Source organism: Ovis canadensis, chromosome 11 (assembly GCF_042477335.2).
Source record: "Ovis canadensis isolate MfBH-ARS-UI-01 breed Bighorn chromosome 11, ARS-UI_OviCan_v2, whole genome shotgun sequence".
Taxonomy (NCBI): Eukaryota; Metazoa; Chordata; class Mammalia; order Artiodactyla; family Bovidae; genus Ovis; species Ovis canadensis.
This window is the reverse complement of record NC_091255.1, coordinates 20,854,816-20,881,163: the sequence shown is the minus strand read 5'-3', so window position 1 is coordinate 20,881,163 and position 26,348 is coordinate 20,854,816. Positions and strand designations below refer to the sequence as shown.

The following is a 26,348-nucleotide window of genomic DNA, read 5'->3' as shown; positions in this document are numbered from 1 at the left end:
ATCCCAGTTTTCAATTCTTTGGGACATATATACCTAGGGCTGAAACTGCTGGGTTATATAGTACTTTTTGTGATCATCTTTTAAAGAAACCACCAAACTATTCCACAGCAGCTGCTCCATTTTACATTCTCATTAGCAATGAACAAGGATTCTAGTTTTGCCACATTTTTAAAAAAATTATTTTTAAAATTTTCCTTCTGGTCCCGGACTTTTCTGATTTCTGATTCAGTCAATTTGCTACAGATTTCATTAAGAATTTCTATTTTTCTCTTGGGTCAGTTTAGGTAACTGTGTATTTCTAGGAAATACCTATCTGGTGTGGTTTTAATTTTAAATGGGGGAGCAAAGCCCTGTGAGAGGAGGCAGATACTGCTGGCTCCCTAACCAAGGCATTTTCCTCATCTCATGCTTATTGGTAGAACCCTGATTTTGTGAGGCACTGACTCCTTTCTTGTAGGACTCATGAGTAAATCATTAGTTTAAGCCAATTCTAACATAGCAATCCTATTCAGATTGCCAGTGACTGATTCAGAGGTAAACAAATGATCTAGCTCTGCCTAATGAGACACAAGGGTAGGCCAGCTCGGTGGTTTCCAAGAAAGGCTCTTTTGTCATCACAGATAAAATACAGTCTTTCTTCTGCTGGACAATGTGGAATCTGCATGGGATACCTCAAACCACAGGAGCATTCTTACAACCACTGGAGATACAGAAGTGAAAAGATGGGGAAAACCTAGTACCCTGATAACCTCTATGAATTCAGAATTAACCTACTTTGGAGATACTCGACTTCTACATATATTTTTAAAATCAAATTGTGTTTTTAGGGTGTACTGCTTACGTGCCTATGTGTGTGCATGCTCAGTCAGGTCTGACTCTCTGTGTCCCCATGGACAGTAGCTCGTCAAGCTCCGCTGTGCAAGCCATAGAGGGCTGCTATCTTAACTTGCTATACCTGCGTTTGTGACCTTTTTGTTTGTGGACTGTACGTTTTATTATCAACATCCTTTTAAATCAACTAATGGGCTTTTTATACAGAATTCTGCTTTTATTGTTGATATTACTGTTTGAGGCTATTTTCTTTTAACAGTATATAGCCGGGTTTCATTTTTTCACCTTCTTGGCAGTCACCGTCTCTAGACAGGGGAATTGAGACCATTTTTTTCCTGTGGTCATGTATGGATGTGAGAATTGGACTGTGAAGAAGGCGGAGTGCCAAAGAATTGATGCTTTTGAACTGTGGTGTTGGAGAAGACTCTTGAGAGTCCCTGGGACTGCAAGGAGATCCAACCAGTCCATTCTGAAGGAGATCAGCTCTGGGATTTCTTTGGAAGGAATGATGCTAAAGCTGAAACTCCAGTACTTTGGCTGCCTCATGCGAAGAGTTGACTCATTGGAAAAGACTCTGATGCTGGGACGGATCGGGGGCAGGAGGAGGAAGGGACGACAGAGGATGAGATGGCTGGATAGCATCATGGACTCGATGGACAAGAGTCTGAGGGAACTCTGGGAGTTGGTGATGGACAGGGAGACCTGGCGTGCTGCAATTCATGGGGTCGCGAACAGTTGGACACGACTGAGCGACTGAACTGAACATGTACTGTAATGACACTTATATTTGGTTTTCCCATTTTTCATTTATCAATACTTAGCTATGTCCTCTGTTCTCTTTGCTTATATCTTGCCTGGACAAGTCTTCAATCATTCTTACCACTCCATTCTCAGTATTCTAATTTGGAATGTCTATCATGTTTTTCCATTAATCAATTTATTATATACCCTTCCCTAAGCACTGACAATGTTTGAACATTAAATAATGACAGCCATTCATATTCCCCTCACCAAGATGAGACTTTTATAATACTTCCTTATAGTACTACATTTTTCCAAATACATACTTTTAAAATAGGCTATCATATATGCCCAGTATAAAGCAACCTGAACATAACAACATCAGCCTCCACCTTCCATCCAAAAAGGTTTTCTGCCAACTTGAACATATTAAGTTTTAGGGATATATATGATAAAATTTTGAAATCTCTAATATTTAAATCATCTTTATGTTATAAATATTTTAAACCTAAATTAAATTTTTAAAACTTCTCTTCCTTGCAATTTATGAAATGTTACCAAACTATTCACATGCATCTTAAAAGATTTATTTTCATCATCCAACTACTATTTCAATCACCTAACAGTTTTTCAGAGTAAAACATTTTCACTTGTTTGAAAATTAGCACTTTTGAGCCTGGTATAATGTTACTAGAAATTTTATCCAAAGGTACCATCAACCATTTGCAAAGAATTAAGACCACTGGGCTTTCTCATCCTGCCTAAGACAAGTGGACATCCATAATTTCTGCAACCAAACCACTTAATCCATTACCTTTCAAAGAAATATTCAAGAAGCCAGTTAATAAAGATATCTAACACAACTATAAGGCTATGACTTCCAGAGTAATTTTAAATGTATTAAACTCCAATACTTTCTTTCTTTCTGGCTGCATGGGGTCTTCCTTGTTGCTTGCAGGCTTTCTCTAGTTGTGGTGCGCAGGCGTCTCACTGCGGTGGCTTCTCTCACTGCGGTGGCTTCTCTCACTGCGGTGGCTTCTCTCACTGTGGTGGCTTCTCTCACTGTGGAGCACGGGCTCTAGAGCACACGGGCTTCAGTAGCTGCCTCACATGAACTATAGAGCACAGGCTCTGTAGTTGCGGAGCATGGGCTTAGCTGCCCCAGGGCATGTGGGATCTTCCCAGACCAGGGATCGAACCCATTTCCCCTGCACTGGCAGGCAGATTCTTAACCACCGGACCACCAGGGAAGTTCTTCATTACTTTCTTAAAAAGAAAATTCGGGCAGGTGACCTCTATGAGTTTCCCGATGCTGGCACAGGTTAAGTTTTTAGGTTAACGTTTCTTTCCCAAATAGTATTTTGTTCAAAACAACAGACTTGAAAGAACATCACATAATATGAGGGGCTTCGTAAGGCAACTCTTTTCAATTTTCAGGGGGAAAAAGAAAATCATCTTACATTTAATAGTAGGTGGTAACTGAGAGTTTATTTTCTTATTTTAAAAACTATTTATCTCTTTGGCTATACCAGGTCTTGGTTGAGGCACTCAGATCTTTGATCTTCCTTGTGGCACGCTGGATCTTTCAGGTGCAGCATGTGTAATCTATTTCCCAACCAGGGACTGAACCCACACCTCCTGCATTAGCCACTGAACCACTAGCGTTTTTCGTTTCTATAATTTCCTTTTCATTTCCAGTTTGAAAAAAAAAATCCTTATATAAGACACATTACAAATTTATAATTTGTTCTTCATGCTCTTTCTACTCCATTATGTCTAGTATATATTACAATACTATTTATCACTGTTTCTACACTATCTTCCCCTACCTTGAGATCTGCTATTACTGAATTTTTATCTGGTTAGAGAAATTTCTTGACTATTTTCCTTAGAAAAAAACCATGGAGGTATACTTGGTCTCTATACACTTGAAAAATTTTAATTTTATCCTAAATGTTATATAGTATTTTCAGAGTAATTGAGATACTGCTATTGTCTCCCAGCTTCTAATTTCTACTTATTCTTAGATTTTAAGAAATTCATCTTCCTAGGGCTCAGGGTTCTTCAATCTAGATTCAAGTCTTTTCCTCTTGGTTTGGCAAGTTCAATTTTTCACTTAAAATCCCCAAAATATACCAAAATAATAACTGTGGTTATTTCTGGGCAGCAGAGTTACAGATCATATTTATTTTCTTCTTCATAGCTTTTTGAATGGTTTTGTTTGGTAATTGACACATGCATACACAGAACAAAGATATTAAATAGAAAAAATTAAAGTAAAAGAAACTAAGTCGTGTCTTCAAGGAAAAAAACAAAGACTGAGAAATGGTACCAGGTTTAACAAGATGATTCTCCAACATCTGTTCTATACTGCTTCTATTCCATCCTGATTAGAAACTGATTTTGTGCTATTAAATTTAAAAACACACTCTTAGATTAGGCTCAAAACTCCTTGGGCTGGCTAAAGGATTTCATTAGCATCTGTTCTCCAAAACAGAGTCTTCCCAACTCAAAAGCTAAGAATAATTTAATCTTTTTTTCAAACACTACTACTATAATACTAAAAATTTTACTTATGCCTATCATGACCAAGAATTAATCAAGTATAGCTGTGCAGAAGCCAATTTTTTTCTGAAATTTCAAATTCTTAAGAACAAGATGTCTAGATATACAGGCAGTAAGCTAGTATTATAAATAGTTGTTTCTTGGCACAGGTATTTTTCTCTTCATATGTATTTGTTCTAAAGACAACCAAAACAGTAACTGAATTTACAGAAACCTATCCAATGTTTCCCCCTCTCCCCATTCCTTAATGTAGACCCATGAGTTCATTTGGAGCAGTAAAATGTACAATTAAAAACGTTCTGCTCTCCAGACCACGTTGTACTGGTTGGAGGATACGCAGAGTCTGTCCCAGCTTTCTAGTTTCGAAGAGAGGTAAGCAAAGAAGACAGGCCTAGGCTTCTGGGAAAACTGTATTTTCTGTCTGAAAAAAAGAACTCAGCTGGCATGAGCCTTTTGCCCTTCTCCTTGCCTGTAACATTTACAAACATAATGAGCTACATGCTAAAGTTGATAAAAAACAGGAAAGAGAAGAGGAGCCCTAGTCCTGGGAGAAAACAAAATCTTTTGGTTATATTGATGTAAAATTTATGTAAGAGCCTTAAAATCAGACAGACAAGAGAAATGTTAGATATCCAGAAGAAATAAATCTGACTTCGTGAGTAAAAAGCAAGCATATATATGAAGAAAATGTTATACCTGTAGGTCAAAAGACTGCCTGCTATGAAAGAGGAATCTACAATGACATCATACAAAATGGATTTTTTAAATTCTAAGTTAACTAGTTCATACACAAAGAAACATTTAGCTAGCCCCTAAAATCCCATATAGTCTAGTCTCCTATTCCTAGGACAGCCAGAAGTAGAGAGGAAAGATGACACAGATTATTTTTTATCAGTACTACAAAATATAGGCCCAATAACCAATCCCTTTATAGCTTCTGCACACAATTATTATTATTATTGGGGCTTCCCTGGTGGCTCAGGTGGTAAAGAATCCACCTGCAATGCTGGAGACTAGAGGTTGATCCCTGGGTCAGGAAGATTCCTCTGAAGAAGGGAATGGCTACCCACTCCAGTATTCTTGCCTGGAGAACTCCATGGAGAGAAGAACTTGGTGGGCTACAATTATTGGGATTGCAATTATTACTATAATTTATCATAAAATATCTCTGGGCAATTGTCCTAAGCTTCTAAAATATTACTTATAACTAAGTTTCCACATTATAAAATTAACTTCAGGATTTGAAGTTTTGTCTAACACAAGTGAGCCCTGTATAAAACAGTGTAATAACCTCAAAAGACTGAGCAGAGAGCATTAGTAAATGTTAATATAAATCAACAATGGTTTTACATGAAAGAACCTATATTCTAACTCTCAAGAGGTTCAGATTTAATTAACTCATTTCTAAGATACACAAGAAATTTCATCACTTATTCAGTAAAAATATAATAAATTCAGTAAATTGACCAGACTCTGGTTAACTTATGACAAAGAACTTCTTCATTCTTTTTTAAACTTTATTTCAACTTTCCAGTTTTATATATAAAAAAAAATTATTTTAAAGAAGTGTCAAATCAAATTGGGGGTGGGGGACACAGAGAAAACCTACATGAAAACAGCTAAAACTAAATGCTACATGTACAAAAAAATAAAGATCATAAAAGCACAGAGTACTTCTGAATTTGCTTGCCTTTAAGTATATCTGTAAAAAAATGAATTTTCAAGAAGTTATTTATAAGTAAAATATTAATTGGGTTATGTACGATTCCAGAAATGTAACAAACATTTCTGTTTGTTACAAGCAAACAAAAAAACACCCAAGAAAAAAGTATATTTCTTCTCCAAGCATCCAGTGCCTAGTACAGCATTCTATAAATATTTATTGAATGAATTAACAAACAAGATCTATGACAAAGAAAAAAGATATATATAAAACACAGTCTGGTTCATAATACTTCAATCTAAGCTGTCTGTAGCAAGATAACTCTATTTTGGAGATGAGAGACAGGAGGCCAGACCAGTGAAACTGACACATGAATGTCATCTCAGAAGGTTAACCAAATGTTGGAGTTCGTTAGATGAGCTGGAACTAGAAAAGCCACCAGCACCATGACAGCATGTAATACAGGACCGCTCCAGCTTACCTCACGCAACACTCGACTGCACGAAACCAATGAGGCATCTCATCATGTAGAGTACACAACTGAAGGCAAGACAGAAAAACCTTCTCGGCGTCACTGTACCAGCCTGCATCTGAAAGAAAGCCACCTGAAGGACAAGAGAAACCAAAATCTTCAGATAATTTAACAATCACCTGAAAGCATGCTTACCATGAACATTATCTAAAATAGAAAAAACCTCTGTGTTTTCTAGTCCAAAACAAAGACACTGACTATGAAATTAAAAAAAAACTTTCAAACAAACTAGCGGCATTAGATCCAAGTTGACACCCTGATTAGGAATCAAGAGTTTTAACCCTCTAAAAATATTCCACTGAGAGCTGACATTTTCCAGTTAATTAGCCACTATATTTAGTGATTTTTCTAACATTTTCATCATGCAGGTTAACGTTAACTTTTCAATCAAATAAATTTCATCTTCTTACAATAAAGCACATTTCAGAGGATACACAGATTAAAAGGAACAGTAGTGCTAGATCATCTCAATTGTTTTTTTAACAAAAAATCAAATTGCTGTCCTTCAACAGTCCTAATGCACTGAGCATCTGGGCATCACTTCCTTAGAATACTGTCGTTCTTTTTTGAGGCTCATGACCCCTCCTAGTGGTTTCATACATTTTTTGATAGTGCCAACTAGTCTTAATAGTGTCAATAGGAGCTGGGTTGAAGAAAAAATATTTTGCTCAGTCTGGTGTTTTATGTTTAATTGTGTATAATGAAACAAATATTTTAAATGGAGAGAAGTGTGCTTTAGAACACTTCTTCCCCTAAATATGATTATTATTTTAGGGTGCTCACTAAACAACTGGATTAATGAGATTATAAATATTCGTATTAAGCAATCTCCTACTCATCCTCTCAACATACTGGGCATTGTGCTGGTTGTGAGGCTATCATGGTTTTCAGCTTCTAGGCTGTCTGATGATGCCGGGCTAGGACTCTATCATCACATTTCTCCTTTGCCAGCTGGCTCCCTGGTAGTCTCTAAAAAGAAGGCCTTAGAGAGAAGGCTGCAAGGCTACAGGAGTAAGAGACACCCCCAGTGCCTTCCGGTTTCTATCAGAAAGAGCTCTGCTGACAGTGCCCAAAGGCAATGCTTCTTTACTCCGGCAGTGCAATTCACCTCTGTAAATCAATTCCAGTTGCAGCTTTCCAACACTTACAGACCCAGATTCACAGGATCCCATCAAAGAACTAGTCACTGAGGTGCCCCTCCTAGAGGTCAAGATTCTAGACCCACGGGCCCTCTTCTCAGAACTCTGAGGCACCCATACCAGTGAAGCAGGATCCCAGCTTTGCGATGACCATGCGGCTTGTGGGATCTTAAGTTTAAAAACCTTTGAACTGTATACTTTGACTGGGTAAACTGCATGGCCCGTGAAGTACATCTCAATAAAGCTGCAATTTTTAAAAAAGTATACATCACACAGACTTCTGGTGTGAAGTTTTTTCACTGTTTCAGTAATTTTAGGATCAAGACTGATAATATAGTTGTTCAATCTGGCTCCATGCAGAGGGCAGATTGGTATGAGTGTAGAGACAACAGAAGAGCTCAGTCAATATTAGCCTTCCTGCCTTTCATCTTCCTTGATCTCCCACACAGATTTTTACATGACCATCTAGGACTAAATGGACGTCAATATTAACATTCATCAAGATCACAAACACTCTACTGTTAACAGACATTCTTAAGTCATAATTCTGTGTTGCAATCTATAGTCCATGGAACTATCAAAGGATAAATGCTAAAAATTCTTTTCGGAAAAGAATGTCAAGTTCTTCCAGCAAACTGTCTATGATCACTACAAAAAATTGTCTCTAATATTGAAGGAAATGATCATGAAAACTTGGTGAAGAATATATGTGGACGTGTGAGAGAGAGAGACATACGTATTAATGTGATAATTAAAATGATAGTTAAAATTGAATGGTAGATACATATAAAATAGATGACCAGGGCAAGTTTGATGTATGAAGCAGCAAACTTTGGATGTACTTTGGATGTACGAGCATCCAAAGTTGGTGCTCTGCGACAACCCAGAGGGATGGGAGTGGGGGACGACACATGTATACCTGTGGCAGATTCATGTTGATGTATGGCAAAAACCATCACAATATTGTAAAGCAATTATCCTCCAATTAAAATAAATAAATATTTTTTCTTAAAAAGAATGGTAGAATGTGATGATGGGACAGTCCTGTATCCTGATGGTAATGGTGGTTATATGAATACTTACATGGAATTAACTGCGTAGAAAAAGCATACACGACAACTCAAAAATCAAACACCCCAGTTAAAAATGGGCAGAGGACCTGAACAGACATTTTTCCAAAAAAGACTTACAGATGACCAACAGATACATGAAAAGATGCTTCTCATCACTAATTATCAGGGAAATCCATATCAAAACCACAATGAGATATCACCTCCTACCTGTCAGGATGGCTATTACCACAAAACAACAACAAGTATTCATGAGGATGATCCTCCTGCACTGTTTGTAGGATTGTAAACTGGCACAGCTACTATGGAAAACAATACGAAGGTTGCTCAAAAAATAACAAATAGAACTGCTGTATGATCCAGCAGTCTCACTTCTTAGTATTTACCCAAAAACAGGCAAAAACACTAAAAGATACATGCACCCCAAGGTTCACTGCAGCATTATTTATAATAGCCAAGATATGGAAGCAACCTAAATATCCATCAATAGGTGAATGGATTAAAAAAACTATGAGATACATTTATACACACACACAGTAGAGTACTACCCAATCACAATTTTTTAAAAAAGGAGAAATCTTGCAACACAGATAAATCTAAAGGGTATCACGCTAAATGAATTAAGTCAGAGAAAGAAAAATATCATATTATCTCACTTATATGTAGAATCTAAAACCAAAACAAAATGAAAATAGTCATAAATACACCAACCAAACAGCTGGTTGCCAGAGAAAGGAGGTGGGGATGGGGTGAAATAGGTGAAGGGGATTAAGAGGTATGAATCTCCAGTTAGAAAATAAATAAGCCATAGGAATATAATATACAGCCTAAGAAACATGGTCAATATTATTGTAATAACTTTGTATGGGGACTATACTTGTCATGCAATCATTTCATAATGCATACCAAATTCCAAATCATTGTGCAGTATGCCTGAAACCAACATAATATTGTAGGTCAACTACATTTAAATTAAACACACACACACAAATGAGTATATATAAAAACCAAAGAATGTTAAATACTGGATTGGTCAGAAAGTTCCTTTGAGTATTTCTGTAAGATGTTACGGAAAAACTCGAACAAACTTTTGGTCGACCTAATAGGTTTGTAGTCTAGGTAAAACTATTAAACCAGTATCAATTTCCTGGTTTTGATACTGTCAGTGAATCCACAATCATTTCAAAGTAAATATTTGACACAAAAGGGTAGCAATAACTTCAATAATAAGTGCCTGAAACATATTTACCTATGTAAATAATTTATAAAAGTCGTATTAAAATGTTATGCAAAAGTTAAACAATATTTTTCTGTACGTGTAGCATAAATATCTTTTTAGAATCCTTTTCCATTTATGTTTTCAATATTTTTTAATATGCCCATGAGGAATGCAGATTTACCCTCATTTTAGAGATGGGAAAACTCAGGTCCCAAAAGAACTTTGTCCCATGTCACAGCTGTGGAAGAGGTTGGCAGCAGTTTGACACAGTAGGAAGGTAAGTGGTATGGAATCACAAACCCACAGGGTTCTAAACTTAGCTCCATTACTATGTGACTTGAGCAAATTACTCAACTTTTCTGAGTCTAATTCCTCATTTGTAAAATGCTATTAATACCATCACATCACTGGAATTTCATGAGGATTTTTTCTGAAAGACAGTATTTAAATGCATAGTACAGTCCTTAGCACAAAGTTAATGTTCAGTGTATCACACCTAGTTCTGATGTTTTGCTCATAACCTCCTTATGTTGACTTTGGGAATGTACTGGGAGAATCCTTTAATGCCAGTAGGTTTAATTCTGAGTCATGTCACAGGACAAAACACTCCTCTATTTTACCATTACCTACCTAAGACAAAGCCAACCTGAATGGCTTTCTCCTTTACTGCGGCATCTGATTCTGCTATGTAAGAGCACCGTCTACTGAATGAATAGGCTAAGACTGAAGCAACTTTCACACCATGATCCATCAAAGCCTGGAAACAATGATGAAGCAAATGCCTGAAAGAGAAGGAAAAGGTCATTATTGTTATTATAAAGGTAACATATTTTGTCCTTTTAGAAAACACTTACTTGCCTTTTTGAAGTAATAATACCATTATTTTCAAAGATGGGATAAGATAAAAAGCAGCTTTTTGCCTGTTATGCCATAATAATTTAGCCTAATATTTTTTACTCAGTGGATCCAGTGATGCTCTATGTGTACACTGATGACTATGAAGGATAAATGAATATAAATTTAAAAACAAATTATCTTGTAGCTCAACAATGACCCAATTTAAAAATGAGCACTAGATTTTAATAGAGATTTCCAATGGCCAATAACCACAAGAAAAGATGCTCAATATCATTAGTCATTAGGGAAACGCGAATCAACTCACAAATGAGATACCACTTCACACCATCTAAGTTGGCTATAATACTACTTACAAAAAAAGTGATGGCAAGGATATGGAAAAATTTGAACCTTCATACATGGGTGCGTGTATGCGTATTAATTCATATCAGTTGTGTCCGACTCTTGCGACTCTATGGACTGTAGCCCACCAGGCTCCTCTGTCCATGGGATTCTCCAGACAAGAATACTGGAGTGGGTTGCCATGCCTTCCTCCAGGGGATCTTCCTGACCCAGGGATCAAACTTGGCTCTCTTGCATTGGCAGGTGGGTTCTTTACCACTAGCGCCACCTGGGAAGCCCTCATACATGGTATCAGGGACATAAAATGGCGCAGCTGCCACGGAAAACAATTCAGGGGTTACTCAACCTAGTTACATATGCACACTACAGAACGTTATGTCCACAGAAAGTCTTGTCCGTGAGCACTTACAGCAGCATTATTCATAATAGCCAAAGAGTAGAAACAACCCAAATGCTCATCAACAGATGACTAAATAACCAAAACATAGTCTATCCATATGATGGAAAATTATTCATAAAAAGGAATGAAGTACTGAAACAACAACCACGAATGAATCTCGAAAACATTTTAAGTGGAACTCAGTCACAAAAGAGCATATATTATATGATTCCATTTAAATGACATGTCTAGAATACATACATCCAGAGACAGAAAGTAGATTATGGGTAGGCCAGGGACTAGGGCTAAGGGGAAACAGAGAGTGACTGTTAATGGGTACCAGGTTTCTTTTGGGGATGATGGAAATGTTCCAGAATTAGACAGTGGTGATAGTTGCAAAAACTTGTGAAAATACTAAAAACCACTGAACTGTACAATTCAAAATGGTGAGTTTATGGTATGTGAATCATCTCAATAAAAAAACTGTTTTAAACAAAACTGTAAATAACCAAGTCACTGCTTTGGATAAAGGGGAGGAAAAGTCAAACTACATGCTTTTAGTTTCACAAATACATTAAACACTTACCAAGGGATTTGGACTTGGTGAAAGATAACCTGAGAGATGAAAGAGAGGTAGTCCACTAAATCTTTACAATGGCCATCTTTAGAACTGCATATAGAAATTCAAATCCCAGAAAACTAACCTCTTCTTAAAGAATTTTTTAGGAAAGTTTTCCTATAGCCTTCTTGTCCCAAAATGAAGTTCTCATCTGTTATTTTTCTACAGATTAATTTTAATTAATCAACTAACCAAGAAATTTCTGTTAGGCTAAGTACACAGGCCCCATTCCCAAGGCATCCCTGAACAGTGAAATCATGTGATTTACTTGTTGATTACTGTATCATCCTTTTCTAAAATACAAACCCCATGAGGAAGAGACCTTGAGGAACTTACTCCCTGCTGTAACCCCAACATCTAAAACAATATCTGACACATACAGGGATTCTAACAAGTATTTACTTAATTTTTTGAACAAATGAAACAACTTGCCAGTGTTCATACTAGAGATTAGAGAGTATTTTGTAAAACTATATTCTTATCTTCCTAGAAATGTAGGTTAGGAAAAAGAAATGGCACTTAAATTTAGGGAAGAATAACAGCAAGAACAATCAAAGGCCATGTCACCTACACCTACATTTAACTCCTACCACATAATAGCCAGAACATGGAAGATGAATTCATTCTTTGTTTTTTGAACACAGAAAGCAAGGGTGATATTGATGGTTTCAAAACAAAATGAATGCACTTAAAGCTACTGAATTGTAATCTTAAAAAATGATCACAATGGTAAAATTCAGAATATGTATAGTTTACCATAATTGTTATGAAATGAATTTACCTTTTATCCAAAGCTCTCAATACTTTACCAAAAACTTCCAATTCACAAAATTCACTGCCCAGTTGACACAAGCGTCCCTGTTGGTATAGCTGAAATTAAAAACAAATAAAAAATAAATCACTGAATAAAATTTAATGCCAATTTCTGCTTTAATGATACTTATGAATGTAATTTCATGGACTTAATATTTCATGAATTATGAATACTGCTCAAAGTTACAATTACACAGTAATATCAGAAAAGATGCTTATGCTATGAGAAATGTAATGCCAAATTAACACATCTCTGTAATTCACATAAAGCATTTTAACAGTCATATAAAATAGCTAGATATTAATATTTATAAAAGAGTATCTGGTAAATACTAAGTAACAATAAGTGCTATATACTGTAATTATCTATTAAACATTAAAACAGTTATAGTCAAGAAACTTAACTTTTTTCTTTAAAACTGGATAAAGTAAAATTATCAAAATAATAGCAAAGATAATGTTCTGAAGCCAGAACTAGGCACTGTGCCCCATTAAAGGCTCTTCAGAACACAAGACTCTCAGATCAGTACTGGGCACGAAACTTCACAAGCAGACTCACAGTACATCACGCCTAAAGCAATCTAGTAAGGCACAACTTCTAATCATGTCATTCATTCATTCCTTTTGCCTGACTTTCTAAAACTTCCATTTAAAACAGTGTTTAAATAAATGTCTTAAATGTTTATCCCAAATCATACATACACACAGTTAAAAAAATACTACTGCCCCTCTTTCCCGTGCCTCAACTTCACCATATGTTACTCAATTTTTATTTGCTATACAGCGCCTTATGGAAGGCAGAGATTTTGCTCCATCAACTCACTTTTTACATTATGAGCACTTAACACTTAGCTCATTTGACAAAAACATGGGTTTCAGAAAGAGGACATACTCCTGAATTCATTTGCCAAATAGGCTAGTTAACTTTGCACAGGGAAAACATACTACAAACTCAGGGATAAATCACTAGTCATGATGGAGGTGGAGAGTGTGTGTGTGTTGGTGTGGGGATGTATGGGGTGTGTATGTGTTAGTCCCTCAGACGTGTCTGACTCTTTGCAACTCCACAGACTGGGGCCCACCAGGCTCCCCCATCCATGGGAATTTCCAGGCAAGAATACTGGAGTGGGTTGCCATTCCCTCTTCAGGGGATCTTTCCAACCCAGGGATCAAGCCCTGGTCTCCTGCCTTGCAGGCAGACTCTTTACTGTCTGAGCCACTAGGGAAGGCTGCCAGGTCATATTAGGTAGATATAGGACTACCACGGAGAAGGCAATGGCACCCCACTCCAGTACTCTTGCCTGGAAAATCCCATGGACAGAGCAGCCCGGTAGGCTGCAGTCCATGGGGTCGCTCTTTCACTCTTCACTTTCATGTACTGGAGAAGGAAATGGCAACCCACTCCAGTGTTCTTGCCTGGAGAATCCCAGGGATGGGGGAGCCTGATGGGCTGCCGTCTATGGGGTCGCACAGAGTCGGACACGACTGAAGCGACTTAGCAGCAGCATAGGACTACCATGTAACAATGACCATTTTGCAGGGACTTCCCTGGTGGTCCAGTGGTTGGAATCCTCCTTCCAATGTTGGGGATGAGGTTCGAACCCTCGTCAGGGAACCAAGATCCCACATGCCGCAGGGCAACTAAGCCCACACCACAACTACTGAGCCTACATGCTCCAGAGCCCATGTTCCCCAGGAGAAGGCCACGTAAAACAACCAAGACTCATCACAGCACACAAGTCCCCTCTTCCTGCCCCAAAGACTTCTGTGAACCATCCGTGATGACTGCTGTAGGGGGAGAGAGGGTAAGAACCACCTTCCACATGCTCAGGAAGGGGAAGCAGAAATGTTACCTTCACACAGTAGTTGGGAACTCATATTAAGCATAAACCTTCATAAGAAAAGATTTGCTATTTTTGGAGATGATCACATTTTCTATGGTAAAAATAAATAATAAAAGAGCTTCTGGGAATGCCTATGATAAAACTCACTACCATCACATACATCTTCACTATTAACTAACAAAGGAAAAACTCAGGAAAAATAAAGCTGAGAATTTATAATCAAACCCCTATTTTGGGACTTACCAGTATGATAAATTTCTGATTTGGGACAGAAAAATAAATGCAGTTAACAAAATACATACATATACATACTTCAAAAAGAGTTTAGGAGCAAAAAAACCTTTAGTTTCTTATCAAAATAAGCCATTAGTAAACTTAATGCTTAGAATTTCTTTTGTAAAATGTAAGAAATGAAAGTTATACCACTTTTTTGCCTGTATTCACTAGTCAAATAAAACAATTAAACTATATGTTCTATAACTCAATATCCCTTTAATACTGAAAATTTCCTAACAAATGGGGTTTGAAGGAAAGATGTAAGCTTAGTTACCATTTTAAATATATTAAAACTATGCCTATTAATAAACACAAGCTTTTTTTTTTAAATCTCTCAGCAGTTCACTTTTTCTAGCTACAAATGGGTCTACATTTGAATTGGGTGTAAAGAATAGTGAGTGATTTAACTGTTTCAAATCATCCAATCATCTTTCCATGCACAGCCCCTATACTTCAGTTAAAAAAACACACCTTATCAGGCTTCTCCCCCAAAATGCAAATTTATAAATTATATGAACAGGACTTTTGACTACCAATCCAAAATAAACAGCATTTACTGTGCCAGGTACTGTTCTAAGCACTTTTCCTAAGCAACTCATTCTGTCCTTCCACAGATAAGGAAACTGAGGCATATAAAGTTAAATAACTTGCTCAAAATCATACAATTAAGAAGAAGTAGGGTGACAATCTGGCTCCAGGCAGTCTGTCTTTACATCCATGTTCTTCATAACTTACACTATAATACTTCTCAAAGGTATTATTATATCAGGAGGTAAGAAAGAGTATAAAACAAGCAATTTAAACAATTTTAAAAGAAATAATAGAAGATTAATCCCTTCATAGATTCATATATCTTATAGAGTAGAGCTAAGAAGAAACAAAACTGAAGCTCTAGGTTCTTTGATAATGATTCTTACATCAGATATTTTAAAATTTGACTTATTTTAGTTCATTATTACATAATATGTTTCATTATTAAATTCTGCACCCACTGAGTAAGGAGGTTATTAAAGGACTAGCAACTACTTTTAGCTATTGATACCTTAAAGAAAATAAAAAGAACAAGTTTGTTTTTTAGATGTAAACTATCTCCCAACAGATATGAAAACAGACAATAAAAATACAACTAAAACAATACTGTACAAGTATGAAGATGGACCAATCAATGGAACAAAATGCAGAGTTCAAAAGCAGATCTTAGTATACATAAAAACTTAACATTTGATAAAGGGAGCATTTTAAAATCATTAGAAGAAAAAAACAGTTAATAAAGAATGCATAAAAATGTAGAAACAAAGTAAGGTACCTCCTGATAATAATAAATCCTAGTCTTATCAAAGTTCTAAATATTAATATTAAACAATTAAGTAACATTCATGTTAAAAACCTTGTAATACTGCCCTTCTAAAAGCAGTATACACTACAGGCAAAGTCATAAAGAATAGATATGTGATTTCATAAACACCGAAAATGTCCATGAATATAATATACTGTAAACAAAAATTTAAAATATAACAAAGGTAAAATATTAGGAACGCTTATATAGGATTTAATATCTTGAATACATAAAGAGGTGAAACTCCTGGTGATGTGTCAGAAGCAAGGGCTTTCAGACACTAAACATTTTTTCTATAAAAACTGAGGGCAGCTATTGCAAGGGTAACGCAAGACAGCCTCAAACCCAGAGAACTCTTTGGAAGATAAAGATGGAGATGAAAGCCTTCCTTAGCCCAAGACATTCTGAACTGACATATCTGCTTTCTCAGCCAATCCAAAATTACCAGGCTGAGTGAACAGATTAGTGTTAATATCAAATTAGCAAACAAAATAGGCTAATTCCCAACAACAAAAACTTCAGAAAAGTTTAGAAAAAGACATAAAAGAAACAGCCCAAAACTATGGTCTAAGAATAACTATGAAGTCACAAACACACCCACCCACACATACTCTGCAACTCATGCATCTCACTCATGTTTGGAACAATTACCCCTCTCTTTCAGTCACCGAAGAACTGCTGATATTGCGCTTATGGTAGAAGCACCAAGCGGAAGGAAATAAGAGAGAAGGCAGGGTGCAACAATCCAATAACCCATGAGCATCTATGGTACAGGATTTATATTTCACATATTTTACCAGATTACCGCAAATATTTCATAAAACTAGTCTTTCCATCAAACCAGTCAATCCTGAGGGAAATCAGTCCTGAATATTCATTGGAAGGGCTGATGCTGAAGCTCCAGTTCTTTGGCCACCTGATGTGAAGACCTGACTCACTGGAAAAGACCCTGATGCTGGGAAAGACTGAAGGCAGGAGGAGGGGACGACAGAGGACGAGACAGTTGGATGGCATCACCAACTCAATGGACACGAGTTTGAGCAAGCTCCGGGATTGGTGGACTGGAAAGCCTGGCGTGCTGCAGTCCATGGGGTTGCAAAGAGTCAAACATGACTGAGCGACTGAACTGGACTGAGTCTTTCCATTATCATTCTTGTTCTCCTCTAGTCAACATCCACATAGCAGGTAGAATGAACTTTTGAAAAAGTGAATCATTTCATGCCATTACTGTTTAAAAGCATGCACCTTCAATGTGTACGTAATCCAAAATTGTTAATGTGGTCTACGAGTCTCTAAAAGTCATCTAACTCCTACTAGCTTTCAAACCTCATCTTTCACCATTCTTTCTCCCTGATCCCCTACACATTTCTGCCACACTAACCTTTTAGTTCTATTCCACCTCCTGACTTTGTACACAAACCTGCTGCCTGCACATGAGACACTGATGCGACGATTCCTCATTTAGTTAATCTGTAACTATCCTATTGGTCTCAGCTAACACCTCACTTTTTCAGAGACCTTCCCTGGACTCCCCAAACTAAGTTCTGTTCCCTGTTATAACATGTGTTTTTCTTCCACAGGTGCACCAAGGCATGCATACACACATTCACTTAAGTGATAATTTGTTAAACATGTCATTCCATTACAGTCTACACTCTGACCACTTTCACCACTATATTCTCAATGCCCAATACAATGCCTAGGAATAGACATATATTCAATATTATCTGAATGCAAAATCCAAACTGGTAGCAATCTACTCTGGGTAGAACTCAGAACCTTAGAGGAAACAAACAAACAAAAAAATTAAAACATACCCTCTACCTCTGGAGCTTATCATTTAGAGAATAAAGTATTCAATACTGCTATTCTATAATTTTTTATTGAAATTGCCCAAATTCATCTGATGAATCTGACATTAAGGGAAAAACCCTGATTTGACAGTTATTTACTGTCTCCTCAATCAGACTGTAAGCATCTTAAAGCGACATCTACTAGGTTCCCCTGTCCTGTCCTCTACTGTACCGACACACCATGCCCATACAATAAACTCTGAGAACAAATCTGAATGCAAACTCAATAAACTACAGTGAAGAACATAAGGTGCCAGTATCTGAATGTAAAAATCAAGAACAAATTGTAATAGCTGCTTAAATTTATAGACAAAAATAGGTGTTCCCTAATTTGACATCTGATCTTTTACCAAGTACCTGGTGTATTCATTGTATTAAACTCTCAGCTTACTGAACTTGTTTAACCTTTGTAATTTTCATATCAAAATCAAGATTATTATAGCTAGGAACATTCTACTTTTAAAAATTAACTTAATAAATATCACGAACATTTGTGTAAGGCAGATTGTCCTAGGTTTGGAGAATATAGTGGTGACTATGATCACCACTGGAATACAAAGACAGTGAGAACTGTTTTGTGAGTTCAGGGACTTCCCTGGTGATCCAGTGATTAAGACTGCACTTCCACTGCAGGGGGGTGCGGGAAGTGTGGGCTCAATTCCTAGCTGGGGAACTAAGATTCCACATGTCTTAGTTCCCACATCCCATGCGTCACATGGCGTGGCCAGAAATTTAAAAATTAAAAAAAAAAAAAAAGAACTGTGATTTCAAAAAATTCAGAGGCTGTCAAGGCAGGAAAATAAATGATGTTCAGATTATACAACCGAGACAGGCAGTGTTTTAGGAACACAAATAAAATACCCAGACCAATGAAGAAAGCACTTTGGGAGAGGTTTGATAAGGAATAGGAGTCAAGCTTCTGGCAATATGGCAGACAGCACCGACAAACAGATAAAAACTTTGCAGCCTCTTTTCAAACAGAGTAATGCTGGATAAAATTTCACAAAACAACTTGGGGATAAATAGCCGAGTTTGAAATTAAGAGCAGAAACTTCATAGCTCCCCCAAATTAAGGAGACATGAACTCAAAAACAGCTGAAGAGAAAAACAGAACAGTTTTATAGCTCCAAGTGATTGTGGACCAGAGTGCAATGACCAAATAGATAGGAAGGATTAAAGGCAGCAGATCCTTTTAAGCAAAGGAATCTGGCACTGAACTGACTCACTAAATCCAGGAATAAAAGTCTAGAACATCTCCCACAGCCCTGGCAAAGTCCGCTGTAAAAAACTAAAACCTCCAGCCTAGGACATTTTTAAGTATGCAGTCCAAATTCATACTACCTCGATAATCTACAGCCCCCAAATCCTGAACTTGGCTTTAAAAACTGGTCTGAAACCAGTGAAACCTATGAAGTATTCACAAGCAAAAAGGCTGAAACACCTACAAGGGATGATGAAAATGTTTTAAAGGTTTATCACTGGAATCTCGGAACCAAAGGAAACTCTGTAGTCTATAGGAAAACGGATCCTGTCTCTTCAACAAATAAGTTGCAAAGATAAGAAAACAGATGGATAGGGAATCTACAGACCAACAGAGCCTTAAGAGATATATCAGCCAACAGCCAAGGCACAGATCTTATCTGGATTCTGATCCAAACAAACAAACTGTAAAACTATACACATTTGACATTTAAAAACTGAAAATTTGAATGACTGGCAATTTAATAAAGAATTATTATTAATTTTTCTTTGGTGTTATAATAGTATGATGATTACTAAGATATTTACAGATGAAATTAAATGATGTGCTTCCAAATACTATATGAAAGGGGATTGTAGAAAATGGATTCAGCAGTAAGACTAGCCAAGAATTAGTAACTGCTGAAGCTCAGCAATGGACACATGGAGATCCATTATTCTATCCCATCTACTTTTGTGTTTAATTTTGCCATAATAAAACATTTTCTAAAAATAATGCATCCATTACTGCTAAACAAGTATATCCTTTACCTCTAAGATAAATAAAAGCAGCAATATTTTGTTTTGTTTAACACACATAAAATACATTTATTCTTGTTCTCTAATCTCAAAGTTCATTTGAAATGTAGTTCTAAATAAATTCACTTTGGAATATAATTTAAATTTCTTTATTCTATTTTCATATTACACTGTATATTACATGTAATGTCCTTTCCCTGTTGCCTGAGTGCACTGTGATCTCAGATTATACATTCATGGATTAAAGCAAGTACTAAAGAAGTATCTTAATATAATGCACATTTAATTTAAAAAGAAATGCTTTCTTCTGGAGGTAAACCAACATTTAAATTTCTTACTTCTTCTGGGATTTCCCTGGTGATCCAGGGGTTAAGAATCCACCTTACAATACAGATGAGGTGGGTTCGATTCCCAGTCAGGGAACTAAGATCCAACATGCCTCAGAGCAACTAAGTCCATGAGCTACAGCCACTGAGTCCATGAAGCTCAACGAAAGATTCCACAGGATGCAATGAAAATCCCACGTACTGCAACTAAGACCTGATGCAGCCAAGTAAACAAATTCATTATTGCTTTTGTAACATTTTAATTTCTCAGCTGCTCCACACTCACTGGTTCCATTATACTTAAAAAAAAAAACCAAAAAAAAACTGACCAACATATGATTCTTTGCATCTTGCAGGATAAAGTGTTTTGTCTACTGATAAGTAAGCTAAGTAGACATATTCACATTATTTAAAGTACAAGAAATAGCTAACTCTCAAAATGGGAACGTAACCCATTCCTAACTTTAAATACCCTGTCCACATATATGATACTAGATTCACCATCCATTAAAGGAGAAATTAAAGAGTTTTTTCCTCAATCATTATAAGAATGAACTTTTGTCTAGAACCCAGATTCTCTAATTCTCTCACTTGGCGGGTCAATGGAACATTTTCAAGATAATATGATTGTGTTAATGGTGGAAGATGCTATCGTGATACAAATGGAAAGTCAAGACAAAAGTCTGAGAGTCAAAGTGAAGGTCGCTCTGCTGCTGCTAAGTCGCTTCAGTCGTGTCCAACTCTGTGAGACCCCATAACAGGCAGCCCACCAGGCTCCCCGTCCCTGGGATTCTCCAGGCAAGAACACTGGAGTGGGTTGCCATTTCCTTCTCCAGTGCATGAAAGTGAAAAGTGAAAGAGAAGTCGCTCAGTCGTGTCCAACTCTTTGGGACCCCATGGAATATACAGACCATGGATTTCTCCAGGCCAAAATACTCGAGTGAATAGCCTTTCCCTTCTCCAGGGTTATCTTCCCAACCCACGGATTGAACCCAGGTCTCCCGCATTGCAGGCGGATTCTTTACTAGCTAAGCCACAAGGGAAGCCCAAGAATCCTGGAGTAGGTAGCCTATCCCTTCTCCAGAGGATCTTCCCAACCCAGGAATCGAACCAGGGTCTCCTGCACTGCAGGTAGATTCTTTACCAACTGGGCTATGAGGGAAGCCCCAAAAGTCTAGTTAGATGAAAAATCTAGCCAACAATGATAACCAGTCATATATAACCAAATAGGTATCAGAGATCTCTGTATGTAGGTAAGAAGTTTCTGGACGTCTCTTCTTAAAGCATCACTACCAACCTTGGTGAAAATCAGGAGTGTATCCATGAGGCAGTAGAAAGAAGACAGTATGGTTTTAAGAGGGGCTTCCCTGGTGGTTCAGATGGTAAGGAATCTGCCTGCAATGTGGGAGACCCAGGCTCAATCCCTAGGTCGGGAAATGGCAACCCACTTCAGTATTCTTGCTTGGAGAATCCCACGGACAGAGCAGCCTGGTGGGCTACAGTCCATGGCTGTAAGAAAACATTCTGTCTCTATATGAGACGTCGTTCCCTGCACCTGAAACACTGTAAATTAACTACACTGTAATTTTTTTTTTTTAATTAGGGGAAAAAACCCTAAAAACAACAAACCGCATTCTGTATTCTAGATAGCCAACTTTAAAACATTTGTTTTGGGGACTTCTGAGGTGATTCAGTGGTTAAGACTCCTCCCTTTCACTGCAGGGCAAGGGTTTAATCCCTGATCAGGGAACTCAGGGAACTAAGATCCCATATACCATGCAGCCAAAAAATAGAAACAAATATTGTTTCCTTTGATTGCAGCAGAATTGCATAGATGCTTTTTTTTTTTTAATTAGAAAACATAGAAAGGAACTTATAAAACAGAAAACCAGGGCTTCCCTGGTGGCTTGGCAGTAAAGAACCTGCATGCCAATACAGGGGATGCAAGATACTCTGGTTCGATGCCTGGGTCAGAAAGATCCCTCAGAGGAGGGCATGGCAACCCACTCCAGTATTCCTGCCTGGAGAGTTCCATGGACAGAGGAGCCTGACAGACTACAGTTCATAGGTTATGTAGAGTCAGACACAACTGAAGCAACTTAGCTCACACGCATAAGCACCCTAGAGCCAGTGCTCTGCAACAAGAGAAGCCACCTACTCCCTGCAACTAGAGAAGTCCTACAATCAGCAACAAAGACTCAGCACAGACAAATATAGATCTTTAAAAAACTATCAAAAGTATCAACTATTCTTTGACTATACCCAAGATAGTTTAATAATGTGGGAGTTTTGTCTGCTGTGGGAAGAGGCATGTGGACAAAGGGGAAAATATAATTTAACTTCTTTTATGGTTTTAGTCTATCAACTTCTCTTTGTTATTTCTACTTTCCTAGAAACACACATTTCAGTCAGAAAGATCCTCTGTAAGAAGAAATGGCAACCCACTCCAGCATTCTTGCCTGGAGAATCCAATGGACAGAAGACCCTGGTGGGCTACAGTCCACCGGGTTGCATAGAATCAGACACAACTGAAGCAACTTAGCATGCATGCATACAAGCTATGCTACATCTAAAGCAAATTATGCTACAACTTAAAAGACTATTTCCCCCCTTTCTATTGTATCCATGGTTATTTTTACTTTCTCATTCCTAGTTTTGAGAATGGGAGCTTTCTCTCACATTTCTTGATGTGGCTAACTAGTGATTAATGTGGTCAATTAACTACTTAATTAGTTGACTTATTTTTCTTTTAAACCAATCACCTTGACCTACTTCTTAAGTGAAAGTGTTTAGTCGCTCAGTCGTGTCTGACTCTTTGCAAACCCATAGACTGCAGCCCACCAGGCTTCTCTGTCCATGGAATTCTCAAGGCAAGAATAGTGGAGTGGGTTGCCATTCCCCTCTCCAGGGGATCGATCTTCCTGACCCAGGGCTTGAACCTGGGTCTCCCACACTGCAGGCAGATTCTTCACCACCTGAGCCATCAGGGAAGCCCCGGAAAACAGAAGACCCAAGGATCAAACCCAGGTCTCCTGCATAGCAGGCAGATTCTTTGCTGTGCCATCTGACTTCTTAGTCACACTAATATTTAGAGTATCGGCTTTTAGGCTATTCCCCTCTTAGTACAACTTCATGTGACAGATAGCTTATTCTTAAAAATTCAATTTTACTTCTTTTACACAACAAAATACAAAAATTCTAGTATAAAAATATAGAGAGAATATATGTACAAAGTTAAAAACAACTACAATTCTTTCCCTTGAATAAATACTACTGAAATTTTGTGTTCCTCTAGGTTTTTTTTCAACCCGTACTCAAATGTACACATATATTCGCTCATTTAAAAACAACAAACATGATTGTTATTCATACTACTTTGTGACAAGCTTTTACCCTCCCCGTGTACTCTTTACACCAATATATCCAGCATCCTCATTCTTTCTAAATGAAGTACAATATTCCATTCCTGATGGATGAGCAAACAGTTGTTTTCAATTTTTGCCACCATAAACAATACTGTACTTAACATTCCTGAACAGAATTTCCTGTATAGTCAACAAGCATTCCTATAGGAAAATTTCATGGTATTGTAGATTAAAGGATAAGAGTTATTTGAATCATTAAACCATGATAATCTGGCAAGTGAAGAGGAATAGTAATTTTTAAACCTTTTTACTGAAATATGACATGTACACAGATGAGTGCACAACTTATATTTAAAATGTAAAGCTCTAAGAAGTACAAACTATTACGTAGAAAATAAGCTACAGGAACATACTGTACAACACAGGGAACACAGCCAATATTTTACAGTAATATAAATGGAGTACAACCTTGGAAAATTGTGACTCACTATATTGTATATCTGTAACACATATAACATTGTACATCAACTATACTTCAATAAAAACACATAATTCTAAAAAGAAAAAGAATGCAAAGTTCAATAAATTTTCACAAAGTGAACATGCCCAGATACCAACATGCAGATGACGTTAATGAAACCGAGCGCTATCAGAATCCCAGACATCTCCCTTCACGCCCCTGCACTGCCACCATCTGCCAAGGGCAACCTCTCCAGACTTAAAACACTTTAAGATTTTTTAAGCCTGTTTTTGAACCTTATGTAAACGGAATCACACACTATATATCCACATTTTCCAAGCTGCACCAAAATGCCCCGGGGCACTGCAGGATATTTTAAATTTGAAAGGTACAATATTCAACATTTACATTAAACCATGCCAAATACTAGACTGCTATATTCCTTTCAATGACATCTTATCTTTGTGTAGCAGCATTTTCAGTGGTTGTTATGATAAAACGAACGTGCAAAACTCATGTAACAGAAAATAAGAATGGTAGTTTCCAATTCAATTTCAAGATCTGAGTAGTTGTACAGTGTCTGACACATACATTTCAGTAGTGAGTAATCGTGCTTATTTAAGAATGGAGTAAAATACTTTCAATTTTTATTCATTTTTTTAATGGTTCTTGTGTTGTTAGGACATAAGTATTATTCAGTTTTTCATATCTAACTATTTAATTAACAGAGCTGTCAGGTATTTCTTCTGACCTGAAGGTTCTGTGAAGGGAGAAAGTTTGGGAGCCTCTGGTATATACTCCTTTGCTGATTTCTTTCACTTAATGTCACCTGTGAGATATCCATATGGTTTCGCAACTGCAGTTCATTCATTTTCATTGTAAAATATTCCTCTACATGACTATTTCACAATTTATAATTCTCCTATTGATGGCTATTGGGATAGTTTCCATTTTTTTGGTTATTATGAATAGTGTTGCATGAACATTACTGTTATAATCGTGAGGAGGAGTTACACACACACATTACTGTTATAATCGTGAGGAGGAATTACACACACACACACACTCTTTACAGCAGATAATGTGAGTTTTCCAAAATGGTGTATCAATTAACACTTCCACTAACAGTTTAAGAGAGTTCTGATTGCTCCACATCCTTACCAACACTTCTTTTTCATTTTAGTCATTCTGAAGGGAGTATAGTAGAACAGCAATTTCCCTGAAGACAAAATGAGGTTGAGCATCTTTCCAAAATGTTTCACTGGACCTTTGAATGTCTTTTTGGATGTCTATTGAAATTGTTTTCTCATTTTAAAAAAATTAGCTATTTCTTCTTTTATTTCTAGTTTTTTAGATGCAGGATTAATCTTTTATGAGATAATATGTGCTGCAAATATTTTCTCCCACTCTGTGGCTTCGCTTTTCACTCTTTTAATGCTATCTTTAATAAACAGATGTTCTTAATCTTAAAATAGGCCAATATACCAAATTACCTCTACATTTAGCTCATTTTTTGTATCCTATTTAATATATTTTTGCTGACACAGTGAAAACTTTTTCCTAAAAAACGGCTTTGTACATTTAGATCAGCAATCCACCGAAAATGGTAACTGTGTATGATATAAGGTAAGATCATGATCCTTCCCCCTCTACATGGATATCCAACTAACCAACACTACTTGATCTTCCTTTCCCCACTGTACCACTGTGTCACCTTTACGACAGACCAGGTGACAGTACACGTGTCAGTCTGTTAATGGACTGAACTCCTCCACTGGGCTTTTTGTCTATTAATATGGCATTCCCATATTATCCTATCTGTTACAGCTCCATATTCGATGGCGTAAGTTCTCCAGATTTCTTCCTCATGATTGACTTGGCTTGACACTGCACTTTAATTTGCATTTCATTTGATGTTTATTAGCCATTCATAGTTTCATGTTCTGTGAGCTAGCTCTTCAGGTCTTCTGGAAATCAGTTGGTTGTACTTTATATACTAATGAACATTAGATCTTTCTGTATTAGGAAATTCATCTCTTACCTGACAAACGTCATTTGCATCAATTCAGTTCAGTTCAGTTGCTCAATGTCTGATTCTTTGCGATCCCATGGACTGCAG

At 37.1% G+C, this 26,348-nt stretch overlaps 1 protein-coding gene across 1 annotated transcript in view; it reads right to left on the bottom strand.

The window, feature by feature from the left end:
• APPBP2 (amyloid beta precursor protein binding protein 2) overlaps window positions 1-26,348 on the bottom strand; it is a 60,802-nt gene that overhangs the window by 28,613 nt on the left and 5,841 nt on the right. Inside the window, exons 2-4 of the mRNA XM_069602725.1 lie at window positions 12,740-12,828; window positions 10,391-10,542; window positions 6,282-6,405 (exon numbers count right to left, since the gene is read on the bottom strand). Of these exons, the coding sequence (XP_069458826.1) occupies window positions 6,282-6,405; window positions 10,391-10,542; window positions 12,740-12,828 (365 nt within the window). The remainder of the gene's footprint in view (window positions 1-6,281; window positions 6,406-10,390; window positions 10,543-12,739; window positions 12,829-26,348) is intronic.